At 47.8% G+C, this 21,679-nt stretch overlaps 5 protein-coding genes across 5 annotated transcripts; 3 read left to right on the top strand and 2 right to left on the bottom strand.

Annotated features, from left to right (window-relative positions):
- Nucleotides 1-184: 184 nt before the first annotated feature.
- Nucleotides 185-3,337, top strand: N7473_012828 (mismatch repair ATPase MSH1; the record flags this gene model as incomplete). The annotated part of the gene is made up of 3 exons (XM_057158767.1): nucleotides 185-547; nucleotides 603-1,524; nucleotides 1,581-3,337. 3 exons carry the CDS (start codon nucleotides 185-187, stop codon nucleotides 3,335-3,337), a joined length of 3,042 nt encoding a protein of 1,013 aa, XP_057002721.1.
- A 3,746-nt stretch (nucleotides 3,338-7,083) lies between these two features.
- On the top strand, nucleotides 7,084-7,335 carry N7473_012827 (uncharacterized protein; the record flags this gene model as incomplete). Its single annotated transcript, XM_057158766.1, has 2 exons — nucleotides 7,084-7,133; nucleotides 7,197-7,335. The coding sequence occupies 2 exons, from the start codon at nucleotides 7,084-7,086 to the stop codon at nucleotides 7,333-7,335; spliced, it is 189 nt and encodes a 62-aa protein (XP_057002720.1).
- A 3,230-nt stretch (nucleotides 7,336-10,565) lies between these two features.
- On the bottom strand, nucleotides 10,566-10,784 carry N7473_012826 (uncharacterized protein; the record flags this gene model as incomplete). The annotated part of the gene is made up of 1 exon (XM_057158765.1): nucleotides 10,566-10,784. The coding sequence occupies one exon, from the start codon at nucleotides 10,782-10,784 to the stop codon at nucleotides 10,566-10,568; it is 219 nt and encodes a 72-aa protein (XP_057002719.1).
- A 3,222-nt stretch (nucleotides 10,785-14,006) lies between these two features.
- Nucleotides 14,007-14,435, top strand: N7473_012825 (uncharacterized protein; the record flags this gene model as incomplete). Its single annotated transcript, XM_057158764.1, has 2 exons — nucleotides 14,007-14,156; nucleotides 14,208-14,435. 2 exons carry the CDS (start codon nucleotides 14,007-14,009, stop codon nucleotides 14,433-14,435), a joined length of 378 nt encoding a protein of 125 aa, XP_057002718.1.
- A 594-nt stretch (nucleotides 14,436-15,029) lies between these two features.
- Nucleotides 15,030-16,172, bottom strand: N7473_012824 (uncharacterized protein; the record flags this gene model as incomplete). The annotated part of the gene is made up of 1 exon (XM_057158763.1): nucleotides 15,030-16,172. One exon carries the CDS (start codon nucleotides 16,170-16,172, stop codon nucleotides 15,030-15,032), a length of 1,143 nt encoding a protein of 380 aa, XP_057002717.1.
- Nucleotides 16,173-21,679: the final 5,507 nt, after the last annotated feature.

Below are 21,679 nucleotides of genomic sequence, written 5' to 3'. Positions count from 1 at the left end.
TTCTCTGGCAAGTGAAAGGACTTGTATGGGGGAGAAATGGAGCCAGGGTTGATGAGAGGATTTGCAGATTTGCAGGGAGAGTTGAGCTCGGGAAGATTTCGGTGGCGAAGGCGGAAGGAGGGGAGCTTTTGTGGTTCTGCCGCTTCTCTCCCCGTTGACGTAGAAAGGCGTTGACGTTGCAACGATGCGTGTCAATGCTCGGGGCTTTGCTCAGTTGGCTCCTTGTTTACGATCATCGGTTGACCGAGTCCCAGTCATCGCATCTTTTCAATGCCATGTTCATCGAGCAATTTGCCACCATGCGCGTCGCAGCTCGTTGCGCCCTCGCGTACCCGCGACGCTCCCGCCAGTTGAACAGTACAGAGGCGCCAAAACGAAGGCGACTGTCAAATTGAACGACCTCCCACAGGGTGTTGTCAAATTGGAAACCTACGATGACGGAATGGATGATGCCCCTCGGTATCCTACCGTGGTGCAAGGGCATCGCAATAACATGCAGAAGTTTAAGAACTGTGTTATCCTAACAAGAGTTGGAGGCTTTTACGAGGTATGGCATGGAATTTTAGGAATATAACAGATACTCTCTAATACAATCATATTAGCTTTATTTCGAACAAGCCGAAGAACTTGCGCCACTGCTTAGCTTGAAGCTCGCGTCCAAGAAAACCAGCGCCGGACCCGTTCCGATGGCCGGCTTCCCTTTCTTCCAGCTCGATCGCTTCCTCAAGATACTCGTTCAAGACCTCAATAAATATGTGGCTATCAGCGAGGAGTTTGCTATTGAGGCAGAGGACAAGCTAAAATCTGGAGGCTTGATGTGGGACCGGAAGGTGGCTAGAATCATCACGCCAGGGACCTTGATTGATGAAAAGTTCATCGATCCCTCTGAGAACAACTTTTTGCTGGCAATATACTTGGATGTTACTGCATTAGCAGCGCAATCAAAGGACCAAGTCGATTCTCAATCGTCGCATCACATATTGTCCTCTGTACCTCAGGCTGTAGGCTTGTCGTGGATGGACTTGTCTACGGGCGACTTCTATACACAGCTCACAACATTACAGATGTTACCATCGGCCATCGCTAGAATTGGAGCTCGCGAAATCCTCGTTGATCAGAATGTTCAAGATTTGATCGGCCAGGAACTCCAGCTACTGGTTGGACATGAGCACCGTCTTGTGACATTCTTCCGATTTCCCGAAAAGTTCGCACCGATGTCTGAATGGGACTCCATGCTCGAAGCCCCCATTCCGGAAGATGCCCATGCCACATTCACTCCAGAGGAAATAGCCGCTGGGTACAGCCTACTTGAGTACACTCGAGTACAGCTGCAGAGGACAGACCTCAAACTCTCGCCTCCGCGCCGGCGGCATTTAGACGAATCCATGAGCATCGATCGAAACAGTCTAAGAGGTCTTGAGATTCTTGAGACTGCACGGGATGGGTTTGGTAAAGGAAGCCTGCTTCATGCTGTCCGCAGAACCAGCACAAAAAGCGGTGCTCGCCTTTTACGGGATCGACTGAGTAAGCCTTTCAAAGATTGGACCAAACTTTCACTTTCGCTAATCTCAAGTACATAGCCTCTCCGTCTACATCCATCCAAGTAATCAACGACCGATTGGACCTTGTCTCGGTGTTTATTGACAACCCCGATCTCCGCGATGGCGTAATTCAGTTGCTCAAACGCAGCTACGATGCTCAGCGCTTGGTACAAAAGTTTGCTCTTGGCAAAGGAGATGCCGACGACTTGATTTGCCTTTCTCGAGCCGTTGAAGCCTCCAAGGGGGTTAGACAAGTCCTCTCCGACCATGCGAGACAACTGCGTAAGTCCGATGCGAAACAAAGCCTAGCGTCAATGATCTCTCGTCTTCATCTCGACGGTCCGATTGCTATAGCGGACCGCATCTTGGCTGCCATCGACGAGGATTGTCTCCTTCAGCAGCAACATATCGAAGAAAATACGGCTGCTGAAGCGGCTCGCCTTGCCCAAGAAGTTGCTTTGAACGAAGGCACCCCCAGCGAGCTGGAGGCACTGCCAAAGAAAGTTCGTGCCAAACCCAGCGGGCGCACCGCCACCGTGGATACGGACTTCGGGCCTGTTGAGACATGGATTATGCGCCGCGATGCCAGCAAGACACTGAAAACCCTCCATGAGCAACTGGACGGATTCTTCGATGAGAAGAGTACACTAACCCAGCGCCTCCGTGAGTCCGTGTGTTCCACCAATCTCACACTCAAATGGACGCCCGGACTAGGCCACATTTGCCACGTCAAAGGCGCCAAAATCTCTCAGCAGTCCCTTGAAGATCTAGGCGTCACGCGAAATGTGTCGTCCACCAAATCCACCCGCTCCTTCTACCTACCGGCCTGGACCGAGCTCGGCAACCGCATGGATAATGTGAAAGTGCGAATTCGACAAGAAGAACAAGCTATCTTCGAGCGCCTCCGCCGCGAAGTTATTCTCAACTTAGTCAAGATCCGCCGCAACGCCGCGGTCATGGACGAACTGGACGTGGCCTGCTCATTCGCCACCCTAGCTCAAGAACAGCAAATGGTCCGACCCATTCTCAACGAAGGAACCACACACAAAATTGCCGGCGGGCGCCACCCAACCGTGAAACTGGGCCTCGAAGAGCAAGGCCGGACGTTCGTCAGCAACGATTGCTTCCTCGGCGAGCGCGAGCGCATCTGGCTCATCACAGGCCCTAACATGGCCGGTAAAAGCACCTTTCTGCGGCAAAATGCACTGATTACGATCCTCGCACAAGTCGGCTCCTATGTGCCTGCTGCCTACGCCGAGATCGGGGTCGTTGACCAGATCTTCAGTCGTATCGGGGCTGCAGACGACCTATTCCGCGACCAATCGACTTTCATGGTCGAGATGCTGGAGACTGCAACGATCTTGAAGCAGGCCAGTCCGCGATCATTTGTGATAATGGATGAGGTCGGGCGAGGTACGACGCCAGAAGATGGGACGGCGGTAAGCTTTGCATGTCTTCATCATCTCCACTACCGAAATCGCAGCCGCGTGCTGTTCGCCACGCACTTCCATGCGCTGGCGGATATGACGAAGTCATTTGAGTGTTTGGAGAGGTATTGTACTGATGTCAAGGAAAGCCCCGGTGGAGGCTTCTCGTTTGTGCATCGTTTACGAAAGGGCGTGAATCGGGAGTCGCATGCGCTCAAGGTGGCAAAGCTGGCTGGGTTACCCAGGGAGACTCTTGAGCTTGCGTCTCGTATCCAAGGGCAGTTGAGAGAAGAAATAGGCTCCTCAGACGATGCCAGGTTAATCAACGAGACTTGCGATGACAATCGACCTCTCTCGCATACTGCCTAGACCCTTGCACCGCCGCTCTGAAGCTGAATTTGAGTTTCGATCTGTACAAAGCATATCTCGATGTCCTGTTTATAATAACCTTGTATTATATTTATGACCCGATTTCATTCAGAACTACGTGTCTTATGTAGCGCCACCACTTCCCCAAGTCACATTGCCCTTGACCACCTGACACTTATTCCCACCATCCCCAATGGCTGGATTCTGCATCGCGTTAGTGCTTATGGACCCGGCACCGGGCCGACGATATAAGGCCGATAAGGCGGAGAGCTTGGGCCACATTATGGGGGAAAGCTTTGTTATTATTGTTTGGGAACCTTTGGGCTTGGATTTGGATTTGAGTTTGAGTTGGGGTCATCCCGTGGTTGTCAATGGGTCAATAGTTGCTTATCGTAGCGACGAACTATCAGTCATTCCGATGACTGTCGACTTCTCGAATTTCACTATTAAATTTAGTGACTCCTAATGACTCAACCTGGCAACTAACTATAACACCGCAGGATGTGTCGGTCAACTTGAAAATATCTATATGCAGCATCCTGGATATATCTAACTGCAAGCAATGACGTACCAGAAGTAGACCCTTTTCCTCTGCTCACATGCAAATTATGAAACGCCGTGGATAAAGGGCTGGTCCAAGCGCCCACCGTTCCACACTTTACGGCTTAGAAACTACATCGACTTGTATAGTGGTCGCGGTTTATTGTTATTCTTCCCCATGTGAATTACTCTGTTGTTGGCAGATACTGGCAAGTAAATACATTAGGTTCATCTACGACTAGCTCACGAAACTGGCCCGAATAGCTGGAAAGAGTATACCAGAAGTAATAGTGTGCGTCGATGTCTTCATGGCTCGGCCATTTCCCCTCATTCCAAGGAGCAAACACCTCATCATCCATAATTGGCTACCAACCCCCACGTTGCGGTCCGTAGATGAGACGCGGGACATCGAGATTCCGGAGAAAGGGAGAGGTGGATCTGCAATACACAAGCAGCTATGGAGCAAGGAATAACATCAAGACGAGTCTGATTCGACAAGTCGGCTCCGAGGACATGGATGATAGGTACAGCAACGCAGTAGGCGACGAGAAGTCCGCACTGCAGTTCGCACAAAACAAGTCAGGCAACCAACTCATTCACAGTGTTTTGGAGCACGATGCGGCTCTGTTTTGGGCACGAATTTGCCAGAGTTGCGAGCATCGGCGAGTCCGCGCTGTTTAGATTGATGGTTGACGGTTAGGGCTCGAAGGATGAGCCGTGCATTGACTGGCGATTGGCTACTAGCTCTCCCGTATTGCCGTCAGTTGTCCAAGCGGGTTTCATTTCGGATCAAAGTCTGTATTCATTGGCTAGAATCCCGGATCTTTGCAGTTTACAGTACTGAAGTATGCCCAACATCCAGTCATGCTCGTCATCTGGTTGTTGTCGTGGTTGTATTCGTCTCGCGGTTGGCGCTTGACCGCGATGTCAACGGGAGGCTCTGAATGGACCATTTCTTATAAAATCAGGTTGCTATTTCCCGTTCAGACTGGCCATTTTCTGTGTCAACATAAGATAGGATTTTTCTCTGGGCACGTCCAGTATACAGAAATCTATTCGGACTTTGAACATTGAAGTTTCTATTTGCAAACGGGACCCTTCTTTATACATCGCCATTGTCCGACCTCTATATCTCTTTACACTGATACAGTCCTGTCTACCATCATGGCTGATCCAGTAACACCCACAAAGCCGAAGGAGACAGGCACAGACACAACGTCTCCAGCCACAGGTTCTGGTGGCACAGCTTCGTACGTTTCCAAATGATATAACATCAACCTATGGCTCAATTATGAGATATCCCATACTAGAGATATCTGACTTGCTCCTTTTCTGTCGACAGAAATGGTTCTGGATCCGGAAGCTCAAGCCAAGATCAGGAACTCCGGGGGGTGGGCGGCTGGGTAAGCAGGACCTCCTTTCCCCTGTCTCCATACGCCGAGGATGCTCTATATTAACGGGCGAAGATTGGGGATAAGTAAACCCTCCCCCGCGTCACGCCATACCTAGCCCAGCGAGGAGGCGAAGGAATCATACGGTAAGAGGAGAGATCCCTTTCTAGATTTGACCCGGGCATCAAGAAATGATTCAAATCCGGCCAATCGGGGTGTGATCATTTATTAACAAAACGGTTAGGTTTAACCCGGAATTACCCGATGTGGTTATATTGGCCACTGCACGACCAAGCCGATGACGTTGATGATATTATGGCGATATTGATGGATACTTGCAAGATGGGAAGGAATTTTTCTTGAAATTGCAGGGATGCAATGTTCCCGCGACGGAACATACGGCGACAGCCACAACACACAGACAGAAAGGATTTATCATTGGTTTTTGTTCATATTGGGCTTTGCTTCAGACATTTATGATTCGAGGAATGGGCTGTTAGTGGGGACAATGCAGGGAGCGGAGGCTTCCCCTCTTCTTCTCTCCACCGGGACACGGAATGAGATGCAACTGGATATGAGACTGGTGCTGGCGCTAGTCCTGGGAAAGGGTCATATTGAGGGGTTGTGCACAGATGACTAGCATTATTACTATTATTATTATTATTTTGTATTTGGCTACGGCCGGGGCTAAGCATATACTTGTACCAGCCAAGAATGAATCATTTGTTTTGTTAGCTTCTACTCTTTCCCACTATTGATTGAATCGTGATCCACAATTCATGACTCGCACGCAGCTATCGTGTACTCTTTGGAATGGATTTCTGAATCCACGTCTTTCTTGCATTATACGTATACACCGCTACGGCACCGAAGACCGCCGTTGGCTGTACATTAATACAAATTGTAGTATCGCCGTGTTGCATTCGCAACGCACTAGTGCCCAAGAACGGGATCTAGGAAGCCACTAGTCTGCAATCCTGGTCATTGTCGGATTTCGACATTCCGCGGAAGCAAGTTGAGTCAGTATTCATAAGCATAATGAATGCCTTCAATTGAACTCGGACGGGCTCAGTCTGCTGGTAGGGCTGAGGGTGGATACCGGCTGGCTGTGAGAGTGGAGTCGACCATTAGGCCGGAAGTACCTGCAAGAGGTGATGCATGCTTGCCTGATACCTAATACCCGGTTATCGGAATCAGTTTCCAGGTCCTGGATCCTGTTCAGCATTTATCCTCAGTGACTGGGGGGTACGTTGTTCACAAGCACTTCGTTGAGGTTAAATGAAACATCTTACGAACGTTCAAGATTTGTCGTTTCTGTGTTCTTATTGGTCCTAGGTAAGAGAGTTAGAAGCTTGGGCCGCTATTCCCGATGATTAGGTATCAACAAGGGACAGATACAGTGGCAGTTCGAAGGTCTGAATAATGTGAAGACCAGAGAAGTGGTTCAACCCAGATTTCTTTCGGAACGTCATTTTAGTCATTTTTAAACCGCCTTTCTGATTAGTTCAGGTATCTTTTCCCCACTATCTCTAGATGGCTTGAAACGCAAGGGGGTCCATAAACCAGGGTGTTGTCATTGTTGTGTTGCCTTCCAGTGTCGATGGGTGTTTCCAACGATCGCTCAGTGCAACTTTGAAGTACGCGGATGCAAGCATGAGGGTGCCTGAATGTACATTGAATGCAGCATCCCCTCCAAAGTACTGGGTCCATGGGGCTGAGCTGCTCACATGGGGATGATCACTCGTGTCTCTGGTTGAACCGACACCAGAAGGTACTTTTATACTGAACTTGCTCTTTACCCGTTGACCGTTCGCTATGTTGCTACGTTTGCTAATCCCAGAGCTTGACTCACGTCTCAAAACGAGGTAAGAAGGCTTAATATGCCTGCTCAGTAAACGAAAGGGGGAAAAGTTATGAGGTTAGCCAAGGAAGACGAAGAAGACGAAGAAGAAGAAGAAGAAGAAGAAGAAGAAGAAGAAGAAGAAGAAGAAGAAGAAGAAGAAGAAGAAGAAGAAGAAGAAGAAGAAGAAGAAGAAGAAGAAGAAGGATAATCACTTTCCGAAATGAGTTGCTGATTGAACCAGTCACGTAAGATCAGATATAAATTAGGCTCGGAGGCCGAATATGAGAGCTATGGGGACGAAGAGAAAAGCCATGAGCTAAGCAATGCGAGAAGTGGCAGATTGTCAAGGTAGCAAGAGTCATCTACCGGTGGTTCATGACCTTGCTAAACCTTTGCAGTGAGATGAGTATTGAACGCTGTAAGCGAGAGATGGATGGCAAAAACAATGGGGTTGCTAGTCAATCTGGGTATGCATCTCCCTCTGAAGGCGCAATTGTAATAGCATGACCGTCAGTATCCAGGGCTGTCATCAGAACCAACCTTCAAATTCCAAGTTCAGCGAGCTTAAGACGTGAAATGGATCTCAAGGAAAAGTCCATCTTCGACATGCAGGCCGTGATGTTATTCCCAAGGACCTAGGTTCGATTAATGCTGGGCCGACATCTCATGTCTTGATCAGGGTTGAAGTGATCCGGCTTGAAGTTTGCCCGTGATCTTTCCCCACAGTAGATACCGTGGAGCTTCTCTTTCCACACGGAAAGTGTCTTGAACACTTCAGGAGGACCATAGACACGGCCTGACCCCTCCTTGTTGCCATAAATTAGAAGCAAGCTTTCTTTGTTGAAGATCATGATGAGCCCGAGATATCCGTGCCCTTCGCTACGCTGCGACCCACCCATCCGCTTCCGCGTATGGGTGCGCCACCTTTTCATGCCCACCACCTTTTCATGCCCAATTTTCGAATACACCATGCGATTAATCAACCAAAACTAGCTAAAAACACGCAATTAACCCATATAGAAGAGCTCTCCGTTATCCTTCGCTTCCTTCGCACTATCCTTTGCACTCTGAATAGTCTCATCCGATAGTTGTGAAGGCTTGAAGCCGTACGCCTTCTCCGCTGCCTTATCAATCCTCCGCTTCTCTGCAGCGTTTTCCTTCTCCTTTCTCTTTTTAATTGACCGATTCGCATCACGAGCCCTTAGTATACCATCCTGGCTAAGCGGTTTAACCTGCCGCTTAGTATATACTCGACGTTGGGGGTCTTGCGCAGCCCGAACGCGCCGAAGTGAATCCTGCGTCATAGCAAGCTCCTCCAGCTTATCTAGCTGGTGTTTGAAATTTTTGGCTAAATTTCGCTGAGCCTTCGCTGAATTGACCTGAAGATCTCTTAATATCTTCGCGTGATTCCTCTCCAGCGCTTCGACAGTAGTGGGAGGGCTATTTTCCACGCTAGAAGATAGAAATTCTGGAGATAGTGTGCGAATATACGACCGAAGCTCCGGTGCATATAGTTCAGGAGGATCTTGCTGATTCGCTAGATTATCCACAATCTGACTACCATTGACTGGGTAAATACCACGCTCTTTGAAAGATTGACGAATAATTCGCGGATTAAAGGCCTTTTCGCGAATTGGCCCGATAATCCGCAGGAAATCTGATTTCCCATACGGTCGACCACCCCAGAACGATAGCTCATTATTCGTAAGGCGAAACTGCTGTTTATAATTCAAAAAGGGCTTCCCATCAAGCGGTTGACAGAGGTGTGTAGAATGCGGTAGAAATGCGAATGGTACGATCGCATGCTGCTCGTATTTCTCCAGAAATTCGAGGGTAAGATGCGCGCCGTGCCCGTCGAATATAAGATATCGCTTCTCGCCTGATCGTAAGCGATCACCAGCAGTAGCAGTAATAAAGTAGCCTAGCTAAGCTAGTGCTAATTCATCAGAAATCCAGCCGTTTGGTGATATTGCAGTGCCTGTGTTAGGCGGCAGGGCTTCGCTACTATTGTACCAGGTTTCCATAAAGTTAGATCCGCTACTTTTGAAGATAAAGAGCGGATCCATTAGCCAGCCGTCAGCAGCGATACACTCAACTGCAGTGATAGTCTCGCCTCGCTTAGTTTCAGCTAGATTAGGGTAAGATAAGCGAGAGCCGATAACTTTCCTTGATCGCCCTTGGCTAGGCTGGAAGCCGCATTCATCGAAGTTGTATACTAGCCGTGGGGGTATATTATGGAGGAGAGTTGCTAGCTTATAGTACCAATGCGCAAGGAAGCCTGCATCTTCGGCTTGGATTCGCTTTAATTCCTTCGTCTTCTGCTTCACTGGGGCTAGCTTTAGATGCGCTGGAAGACGTGCTATAAAGCGATACGCCCACATCTTGCTAACCTGCCTCTCCGGCTCGCCCCCTCGTGCGATCGCACGATTCGCCCACGCTTCTATAATCGCTGCGGTAGGGGGAAGGTTCCAATCGCGCATTTTAGCTATCCAATTGATTAAGGCTTTCTCCTGGAATGCACGAAGGGCGTTTCTCTGCGAATCCTGCGGTGTAGGAGGCGATTTGGCCTTTCTGACGCGCTTCGAAAGGGTATCGCGAGACACGTCGAATTCACGCGCAATTTTGGAGAAATTTGGTTTTTTTTCGCGCATAGCGGCTGCGAAGGCCTTTGCCATACGTTCTTCGTTGAAATTAGCAGATTTAGGCATATTGGGTGGTTGAAGTAGCTGAATGTGTGGTGTATTCGAAAATTGGGCATGAAAAGGTGGTGGGCATGAAAAGGTGGCGCACCCATACGCGGAAGCGGATGGGTGGGTCGCAGCGTAGCGAAGGGCACGGATACGTCGCATCACAATATGCCCCACAAATGTATGGGCCATGCTGCAGTCGATGTAGGTGATTCTGAATTAATCCGGTCAATTGGCCCAGCCAGTCGACCTCAAGGCCGTATTTCAGGAGCTTTTGCTCTTCGATCTTCACAATTCTCTCTAGATGTAAAAAAAAAGATCCTGTGCTAGAAAGTCTGTAATATTGTGCAACGTTTTGGGTGGGATGGGTGACTTCTTACCCCGAATAAGCAAGCCCGGACCCTCATGGATCTCGAAAGCAGTGAGGCCATGCTCCAAGGTAAGCTTTGCTGTGGATTTGAACAGGTCCTTGATCTGGAATACCTGCACAGTCGTGGCCCATTCCTAGGTCCGTAGCCCGAGATTTCCGTCGAAATACCATCTTTTGTAGGTAGAAAGCCAGGTTCATGATAGGTTTTGGGATATAAGTGCACTCAAGGTAGTCAGCTGTGGCGGCAATTTCGTAGAAATTATCAAGAGTGATCCAATAAGGGGCGCTGTCGACTAGACCAAGGGCGAGGATCAAAAGAACCTGAATTGCCCAGGGATTAAGTCCATGTAGGGTCAGTTTCTTGAGTCCACCTTCCTTCGATGCTGTCAGCCAACGATCACTCCGCCGCTTCAAAGTATCTCGACTCCATGGCCAGGCGGTCGGAGGAGACTTGAAACGACGTATATTGTAGGTCACCCTTAGGGAGGCGGGTTCGGGAAGCCAAATCATCTTGATGAGGCTGGTGGTCCCTGTTGGTGATTTGGTTGAGAGTATCGGAGACGACGATCAGTAAGTCACCGTCCCGAGCAATGATCAAGGGATCTATGTGAGCCATGGTGTCGTCTTGGTTGACAGGAGAGTAATAGAAGAGGCAAAGAGAGAACGGAGGAAGAGAGAGTGGAGACAGAGAGTAGACGAAGAGAAAGGAAGAAGAGAGAGGCTGGCAGAAGAGAGATTGATAGAGGACAGATTGGCGGAGGAGGTATTAGCAGAGGAGAGAAGGGCAGAGGAGAGAAGGGCAGAGGAGACCAGTATAGAGTAGATAAGGAAGTAGAGTGTCACTGACAGAATAGCCAGTAGCAATGAAGGCCACAGTGGCTACGAAGGGGAAATTGTAAGTTGATTCAGAAAAGGTAGATCAACCTCTCGTGAACTTCAAATACATCTCAGCCTTCGTGGATGCCACTCACTGCTTAATGAAATTTGATAAAGTTGCGCCAAAGCTTCTTAATGTGAAGCAGTAGCAGGAAACTTGGATGATATTGAAGCTATGAGGAATCTAAGTTTGGATGAGCCCTGGGGCTCCTAAAGTAGTGTGGGGCCGAGGCTCCACCCTAATCTACGAAGAAAGCTATCCCTCATTATGGACTCGTATATCAAGATGTCAATAGAATTCTATAGACGGATTTATATCACGTGCACCGCTCAAATTTCTGGGACTTGAAAGATCAGAAACCGATTTGATAAATATATGAGAGAAACAAAAACCAGGCCAATGATTAGCCATAAGTCAGAGATCTGGTTGTCATAATTGACAGATATTTCGCTGAGTTGAGAGATTAGTCTCGGGTACATTATAGTGCAAGGATTTCTTACTATTAATGCACAGAGTACTATCAACGTTTGTTCGGTGGCTATGCTGAGCATCAATTTAGGGGCATAGAAATGATGAAGGAATCTGGGATGGCATTTCAAATCATTGCCCCGCTCTGGGTCTCGGCCTTGAATTCTCTTCTAACGGGTTAAGAAATGGGTTCTGAGATACGGATATGTTAAAGCCCAGTGAACTGATGGCCGATGGTTTTAAAACATCTTGGTTGAGGCTTTGCGTGACGACATTGGTGTTCTACACTAGAAAACAAAGCAGAAGAGGAAGCCGTGTTGAATCTGTCTGAAGGGTAATTCCGTCCTTCTTGCCGACGGGCAGATGCTATTAAGTGACTCAAAGAGGAGTCCACTATAAATTTGAATAAATCAGAATGATGGATTGGTATACAAGCGACTTTTGTACGCAAGTTTGAGGATATCACGGCAGTCAAGAAAGTATGCTGCCATTGCAATCCGAAAGAGATTTTTGGAGGTTACATAATGAGGGCCTTCATCCTCCATGCCATGCATGCTCAACAAGATGGTTTGCACCACCCAGGGATTGAATCCGGGTAACACCAGCCTCACAAGCCAAGATTTCGTGTAGTTCATCTTTCATCGACCGCTAAGCACGGCCGCGAAGTATTTGGAAGTCCATGAGAGACTGTTTGCGAAGACTAAGAATGACTGAGTAACTTGGTCATCCTCACGGGGGCGGCATTTCTCGTTGGCGATCGAAAGGATAGGCACGGGAACGACGTGTAAAAAGATCCATCCAAGGGATCATGAGCAGTGTCTTTTGGTCAACCATATCGGGAATCTTGGATCCACATGTATGTAAGATGTTCAATATGGTTTCCATAACCACGGAATCACACCCTGGAATGTTCAAGTGTAAGGCTCCTGTGAGCAGCTAGTACCCTGCCCTCCGGCCATCTCATTCCCAGTCGTGTGCGAAAGTAGGGTGAAGACATTGTAAGATGCTTGGAGGAGACTTGGAATTTTCGCGACTGGCTGGGTGATAAACCTAAAGGTACAGTGGTTGAGCCACTCCCGACGATGAGAATCAAGTCACCTTCAGGGTCGATGGGTATGATCTCTCCGGTGGTGGTTGGATCTATGATTTCAGGGTACTGGTAAGTGATCAGAGGGCGAGTTCGGAACTTGTGAGGAACGCGAGTGAGAACCGATGAGCTTAGCGGCTGTCAGTTGCGATGACTGTGGATAACCCGGAGAAAGTCAGGAGGAGGAGGAGCTGCCTGGTTCCAGAAGTTTGCCGAATTTGCCTATGGCGGCAGACAAACAATTGGATGATGGGTCTTACTGAGGCGCTCAGGTGCTGAGCCTGCCCTGGAAGACTCTGTCCGGTAGCGTGTCGAACTAAGAAGTCTAATTGGCCATCCCAGATGAGTATATCATATGAATCCTTATATTCGTGCCAGTTCTCGCGAAGATTCCATCACTGTGTGAGCATTGACCAGACCAGCATCTCAGTAATTACCTGAATTCGCTAGGTTTATCGACTTTGAGTGAGTCCAGTACCTTGATAATTCCAGGTTCTTTTCTAAGCGCATGTAATCGCAAAGGACTGTAATCCGGTCACCATGAGGCACAGCGTATTATCGACAAAGCTCTTCATCAAATAGCCAAGCAGTGCGATATGATATCAAGATGGCAGATCAATTTGATTGGCCATCAGTCCTGGAAAAGAGGTCAACACAAAGGCAAATACGACACCCTCAACTTGGAAAAAGAACGATAATTGTATCAAGTCCTAGAGATATATAATTGACGATATCGATTTGCAGAGACAGCACGATGCCTTACAGAAAGCAATTTTATCCTAGTGGGGACCACACCAGTCGCCACAATATATGAGTTACTGCTTCTGATATAACATCCATCCTCTCTCTTTGGGTTGGTAAGTAATTCAGTGCAAAGCCTAGGTAAGGTTTATATCACCATTCAGAAGCCTTAAGAACCATGCAAGGGTGTAAAAGAGCAAAGGCTTTGAGGGAAACTCCCGGTAGCCCAATGAGTAAGTGCTTATCGCAAGCTACACCCATACTGAGCATGTTGATATGTTCACGAATTTTTCCACTCATTCGCAGCGTAGATACCGAACCCGGAGAAAGGGTGAAGTAGTTACACGTGGCTTGATGTACACAAAGTAGCTGTTTCATCAAAATCAAGGTAGATAGACGACCATGAGCAAGAAGCTCTCCAATTACCATTCAGAGATTGCGTCAGTCATTTAACACTACCAACATACGACTTGGAAGATCGTAAACTTCTTAAAATATAGTCTCGGGATCCCACAACCGAATCCGCTTGTGGGGACATTCCCGACCGCGAAAATCCCGCGTGGAGACTAGTCCATACCCCAGCTCCCGGAGGCAACATTAGTCGCACAATCTCTCAAGCGTTATTCAATCATTATACTGTTCCATTTCCAGTATATTTCACAAGCATGACATGCGAAAAGTGCCCGTCCGACAAGCCGGCCCCTGAGCCCGCCCCGGATCACAACCAGCCCCTTGTTCGACGCGTTCTCCAGATGTGCACGAGATTCTTGCCTGAGGGATCTGCGCTGCTTTCCTCATCATGCTGTTGGCTGCCGGTATGGATTAAAATATCCCCTATTGTGAGTGCGTATATGCTGATCATCTAGACGGTCCTCGATTTTCTCTTTGCAGGGTCGGTTACCGCTGCTGGCGTGGAGTACCTTCGGAATGCGCTCTTGGCAACCTCCATCGTGGGACTTGTGTGGGGAGTGCGTCGTGAAGGATTCTCTCGACGGATGGTGTGGCGTATCGTGATCTGTTTCGGATTGTTGGCATGGGCGCAGTATAATCGGCGGACGCAGGTGGTGCGTCCTGGATCGCATAGTTGTCATTAATCGAGGACGTGAATAGAGCTATGGTTCATGCTGCACTTTTTGCTAGTAATCTCTAGGTCTCGCTTTCCTCTCTTATAAAACTTTCTCTTCATGAAGAAACTTCCTCTTTTCGTATATCCTACATCATTCCGCACTACACACACACCAACACCAGAGCACAACACAATCTTCGAAATGGCAGGACGGATCTGTCAGTCCCATCCGGTGAAGCTGGATCGGGTATGTGCATGACAAGCCCCATGTCAACATATTCAGGGTCAGAATATAGCCAGAGTAGCTGATGTTGAAATTCTCCTATGTATGATCCTGGAAAAGAATTACTCGATCGTCATACTCCCAGAAATGAGACTGAAATCGAACGTCGCTGTACAGTACACTTAGAAATATTGATGTATTTGCCGTATTCTTCTGATTTGTAACTATCACTAAGAGCCCTGAATGGCGTCACAAATGGAGAGAGGTAGAAAGCGAACCTCCAAACAAACCATGGGCTCATTTGCCGACGAAATTGAGGTCAAGATAGATGTGTCCGTCCATGCCCGTTTCAAATGTGACTTGTCATTGCGGGTTCCTCCGGCTCATCTCGGGATGAGGTTAGATGGCATGAAAATGGGGTTGTTGAGGAGAGAGTGGATAAAGGGGAGGTGTTAGTATATTTCCAAATCTGGAGCTCTCCATAACCTTCGTCTGATAGTCACTTACCTTGAACTCTAGGCCCCATTCCGGGACATGTGAGATGCCGTTTAGCTTTTCTTCCATCTGCGCGATATGCTCAAGAAGCTGGTCGCCCAGAAGACTCTCATCGGCACATGGAGAACGGCGGGGTGTACGCGGGGATGGTCTCCAAGAACGGGTAACCTTGCTGGCAGTGTTGAGAGTACGGCTGTTGTGGTTGGGGTTTTCCCATTCCTTCGCAGCCTGGCAGAACGAAAATGGGCTGCATGCCGAGGTAGTTACGGCAGGCTCCTCCCCAGAGAGAGCTTCAGTAGACGGAGTCTTGAACTGGCCCGAATATTTCATCAAAGCCCCAGCCTTTTTGGCGTTGCACTTAAAGGTGCAGTGGATTTGTTGGGCCCCGAGATAGGCAATTTGTAGATCGAGAAGATCGAAGCATTGCTTCAGATATGCGTTTCTTTTGCCAAAGATCACTTCCAGAATCCACTTTGGAATAGGCGACGGACCTAGATGAGCAGAGGCGAGACACTTTTGCTGGGTCAACTGTGTGAGGTGTGGAAAGAGGGATTTCCAGCGGAAGATGTACGTGATGTAAATTAATTCCCATGACCAATCGGTGAGCTCTGTAGGGAACAACCGGACAAGCTGCTGGCAGCACCAGAGGCTCCATGTCTGGAGTGCCTCGCGGCAGAGGAAATAATCCGTGGCTAGTGCCACTTTCCATAGTCTCCCGCAAGATACCGGGTGAGGAATTTGCCACTGGCTTCCGTGAATGGCGTTGAGCAGAATTTCCATTGTCTTAGAATCGTGTTCGGTGGTGGATAGATACAACTCGACCGCACCGTTGACGGTGACCGCACGTCCCTCGCGCCAGTTTGTGCTAAACTGCGCTCTGAAGTAGGCAGAAGCAAGGGCAACATGCTTCGAGGACAGGAGGAACTTGGTATACTTTGGACTTTCATCGTAATCGACGGTCTCGTCACATTCGTCACGAGTAAACAGGAGGACGTCGCCATCGGGGTTGATGACGATCACGTCGTCGGTGGACTGAGTATCGCTCATTTTGTCGTCTTCTGTTCCTTGGATGTAAGAGTGGTATCAGTGAGCGGTGATCTTATGAGGTTGTGAGAAGTGATTTTAGGACTGACTGTTCGATGCAGTTGATTTGGGACGAGGTTCTTAGCTGAGCGATCCGCGAGGAGGAGCGAGGAGGAGCGAGGGAGTTGATGTTGGTTGGAGGAAGAAAGGAGGAAGGAGAGGAGAGAGGAGAAATGAAGAAGGGGAAATTGCTGCAGAGAGACTGGAAATCATGTGGAGTTCAACTGCCGCTAGAAGTTGTTTGATCGCTCCGGAGTTTGCGCCGGAGGTCTACGTTCGCCATTAATCGATGTCTAGATGGTTCTCGCTTTCCTCGATCATCTTCCTACCAAGTAGCAAGGCAAGCCTTAGGTGATCTGGAAATGGTGTAGAGCTACCTCTTACCTCCGAGACAAACACACGTAGTGTTGAGGACCATCGCAAGCTTCTGTTTCTGTCATCTTTTCCAGGGGCGTCATTTCTAGATATTGTATCTGAGAGTACTAGACTTGACCAACTCACAACAGAATATGAGTAGTCAATAGTTGTGGATGGGGAATAAATACTCACTGGTCCGCTGACGCCCCCTAAACTTTTGATTCATGGTAATATAGTATGAAACAATTGAGCCGAAACCCGGAAATAGCGTCCTATTGGGATCCAGCTCTTAATCATGGCACTCCGATGAGGATATCATCATAGTGAGAGAGCGGTCGACATAGCATGAAAGTCGATATAGTATAAAGGTCAGTTATTTATCACGCTGGCTCTTACGAGAAGTGGCCAACCTTTGTGTCCTCCTCTCCAGATGTTTTCGGGTGTTTCGCAGTAACGGTGCCATGAGTTGTCTGGGATAGTCAGGATAGTTAGTGAGCGGTATGATGTGTTGAGTGTTAAGGGTGTGCGTACACTATCTGTCAACAGTTAAATGGTATGTACCGTACATCGCTTGATGAGATTACATTCTATTCGATTTCAACTCATAGTAGGCCTTTACTAAGCTGAGAATTAGTTATTCATTGTTGTAATCTAACAAAAATGGCTGTAATCTAACAAAAAATGTGTCGCGAAGCCAGCTATCTCTTTAGCTTTCCTCAGGCATGTTCAGCCCGGGAAGGAGACAGTAGAACTTCTAGATATGCTCTCCAGTCAAGGGAGGTATGAAGAGGCAGAAGCGATGCATCGACGGCCGCTAGAAGGCAGTGAGAAGCTGCTCGGCCGCGAGCATCCTGATACGTTCACCAGTGTTAATTAATTTGGCTCAGTCCTTGACAGACAAGGGAAATCTGCACAGGCGCAAGTGATGTATTGATAGGCTCTAGAAACACGACATAAGATGTTTGTACGTGAGCAATTTTACACTGCGATCAGTCTTGACGTTCTGTAGATTTTGTCGATCAATACAGGAACATGACGAGCCTTCTTAACTCTGGATTGTACCTATAGCATGTACTGTAGAAACAGCATCTATATCGATCTGCTGTAAATACTTCGTGAACCTCGTTTGTGACTGGTTATGCTCATAGGTCGATCCACCGGACTCATGTGCCATTGTCAGTTAGCAGGCCATCTCCCACGGTTAGGTGTGGCTGTTCGCTTAGCGGCGCTAGTATCTTTCATACGGCACGTTGCATATCTGTTTTTTTCCTGTGTATTGGCCTTATCAGTACTCCGTACTGTGATTTCATGTACCTTTCTAGTGCCAAGACTTTCACCAAAATTGCTATGCTCCAAGGCAATATGATTACGATAAGTTCGGAAATCACTTTTGAGCTAAAGGTAGACGAAAGGATGCTACAGTGTCTTTTCTACCCATCTCAGGTGATTTGGTTGATGATCTTGGCGTGATAGTAGTCAACAGCGGACTTTCTAGCACTGCGTCTCGGTGTAATTCCCCACGCCAACATTTGTAATCCGTGTTTGAATAGAGATATCAATAAGCATTTTATGATTGATGTTTGTGCAGCCTCGGGCAATATTCGAGATGTGTATTAGGGATGACGGGGCTCAAATGTGCAGGTACCTGGTGGGCGTTCCACCACACAGGGCATTTCATGTCACCGGGATGGGGGTTATATGACATCGAGGCCTCGTCGTTTAGAAAATTTTTACCGTGCAGTAAAGCAATGTGTGGCTTTCGATTGCCCAGGCAACGGCCCAAGCGACCTACTGGTGTACTATACTCTGCCCGCATCTATCATTATAGAACTACAGTCAGAAGACCTGGGTAGTTACCAAACCATGGTATATATTTTCAGTTGTAACATCCAGCAGATGCCACCGGTGAAATTATAGACATAAGATCCTAGAGGTGGGCCCCGAGGTAATTGAGTTAATGCGTAACTAAGGATATTGAGAAGTATTCAAACTACAGCAGATTAAGATTACACTCACGAGACCCTGCTAATTTAGAAACCATGCATTTTTAATACTGGTTTGAGATCATGTGACCCAGGTAGAAATATGGTGTTTTGGGGTGTCCAGCTCGGCCGGGAAGTACATTAGTAAGATTTGTTTCGTAATCTCCTCCATCTTCTTATCATCATGTGGCGGCGTCGGGTCTTATTGGGCTAGGCTACCCGCCGGCTCCTCAGGACAATCGTGACGATCCCTATCAATCCCAGACCTGCCAGACCAGTCTAAAGTCGGTATCTGATGCATACCGAAGGCAACAAGTCACAAGCTAAGCATGCGATGGCTAGAAATATTTATACTGTATCTTCTCGCACGATAGGGAAAGGAAAAGCAGCTCAATAGTTCAAGGTGGGCAAGATCGACCATCGATAATTATGACTCATTTGAATACGAGTAGCTATCAGCAACCGTTTACTCCGTACATAACTCTCTCTTCTCGCCGCCGCCTTCTGCGCATGAAGTTGAATCCCCTCAATGATTTGCAATACAGTAACATAATGGAACCGAAAAAGATTATCCCAGCATCTGCTTCACCAGAAGCCCAACATCACTTCATGACCTCTTATCCTTGGACTAGCCCGCTATTCGCCGACTCATCCCTACTCCCTATCCAATCAACTCATCAACATCCTTGGCCTGGGATGACCTCCCGCTTTATGGCAGATACCCTCCGCTCGACAGATTCAATTCGTCACCTCCAGTCCTTTTTCAAGCACAACTCTAACATTACTCCGGCAAATACGCACGAACTAGACCCTCTAACGGGAGAAGTCTGGACTCTTTACTCCCTAGGGCGTGCTATTGAAGGACATGAACGTATTTCCCATGGCGGATTTGTCGCTACACTACTTGATCAGCAAACTGGGTCAGCCGTGATTTTTAATCCTGGGTTTGAGAGCCCTAAAACTGCAAAAGTTACGGTGCAATATCTTCGTCCGCTAGGAACTCCGTCAGCGGTGCTTTGCAGAGGCTGGGTTGAGAGGGTCGATGGGAGGAAGATTTGGGCAAAAGCTGTCATTCAGGGAGAAGATGGGGAACCAATTGCTAAGGGGGAAGCGCTGTATATTCATTCTCATTCTAGGGCAACTTTGTAACATTTTTTCTTTCTTTAGGATTTTTGCATTGTCCTTAAGTTGCATATGTTAGTGATAGAACGCTCACTACACTTCGCCACCTTTACCTTTCGTAATTTCGACAATCATCTTACGTTGCCAGGAATCGATGTTTCTTGCCATTTTGTAGGTGCTGTGGGTGTCTGTAAATGCTAGCTGGGACAGCGCGTGTAGACAACACCCATGGTTAGGTGGGATGGTTATTTTTTAGATATATAGCAGTACTTTTTACTCTTGTTTCATACGCCTTGCGTTATTTCCATACAATCATGGAACAGGTTTTCAAAAACCAAAGTAGCCATATTATCGGGATTAGCGTCTCATATGATTAGGGTTTGAAAGAGCGTCTCTCCGTTTCCCCGCGTGGAAGGCAATTACGGCCGGCACTGTATCATTCGATCGCTACAAGCATGGACTTCAGGGCTCGATCCACGCAGAATTCCATTCTCCTGAAAGCCCAGGGACAATTTCTCAAAATAGAGTGACCAGAAACTCCGACTGTCCCCTTATCGTTCCGGCGTGATCAAGACCTTGTCCCCGACACACTGCTCCGATGATTGGCTTCCAAGAATATGACGCATCGTACGGTCATTTCTGGAGTCCCTTCTAAACCGTATAAGCACATTGTGCCCGGCCCACAGGACGTACCAGAGCGAACTAATCACATGTTACTGTAACAAATTGCTGCCCTGATTCTTCCTCAATGTGATTGGTTCAGAACTAGTGTACAAAACTTCATTCACCCCGTATCGGAGGGTGGCGTGGGTAGCATGTCGATCCGTAGCGTGCGGTAGTTGAAGTATCTACACCACAGTGGCGGATCCCAGTCGCAGGCCTGGCGAGATCTCGGAGTAGTGGATACAACGCATGAACAGGTACTCTGACTCAGCATACTGGTGCAATGCCCTTCAATCTTGCTGTGCAGCACTGTATGATGGGAGTCCCGCGAGAAATCTCAGGACCATGATTGGTTGGAACTACATTTAGATCCACAAAACCGCATCAAACACTGGTGACAAGAATTCGTGATTCAGCCTGGTACGACGCCGGCTACGTCATAATTCCTACTTTTATCCTGGGTGGCCCTCCTGCGGTTGCCGCAATTTGAGACTTTACATCTCAGTCTAGGTATGTTCATTTGAAGAGATCTTTTGATTCTGATTACATTGTTAAAGCCCGTATATAAGCTGACAGATAGACTCACAATAGATGTTATCAGAGTTATCAGAGTTATCGAGCTTCACACGACGCAATAACCGCTACAGCCACCAAAGTGGCTCATGTGCTATCCTTTCTAGGCAAAAGCCAGCATGAACACCACTTGCTCAATCAACTGTCGCCGGTGCCTAGAGGGTTACAGTCAAACAATGCTCGCATATACTCAGTCTCAGATTTCAATACTGGTTGGTCTAGATGAGTACTCCAGAATATTCAGTGACGCAGACCATGTTTCCTCCGGTGTTGTGCCACACCAACAAGTCCCTGACCCTCCGAATATATCTGTGATGGAAGAAGCCAGGAACCTCATTGTTAATGATGCAGGTGTTCACCGGTCTTGAGCTATATAGCTTTTGTTCTGCGGACCCCATACGATTCTTGATAAATCAGTGCACCTTGTCAAATTAAAATCTGTTCTTCCATGATCAGTATCCTTTATTGATGCGCTAACTTTGTGCTATAATACCCCATTACTATGAGGCCCTATTGACCCTTCCATATGCTGTTTCTTGTTGAGAGAATGGCGATCTATTGAATACTTTTATCGCTCAATAATTCCCACAATTGCCTGTGATATTCCAGGCTAGCCGGGTAGTTAACTACTGTAGTTAGTTAACTATGTGGGCATACATAATAATGACTAGTACATGCGGGTTTACTATATCCCTTCTCCGGGAACCACTGCTGCTTCTGTTCCGTCAAGATCAAGGGGGTCATGTGACCTAATCCGGCTAGGGCGGAGAGGGA

This window comes from Penicillium subrubescens (genome assembly GCF_028828155.1).
Source record: "Penicillium subrubescens strain IBT 31985 chromosome Unknown utg000011l_segment0_segment0, whole genome shotgun sequence".
Lineage (NCBI taxonomy): Eukaryota > Fungi > Ascomycota > Eurotiomycetes > Eurotiales > Aspergillaceae > Penicillium > Penicillium subrubescens.
Note: the sequence above shows the minus strand (reverse complement) of the source record. Positions and strands in the feature narration are given on the sequence as shown.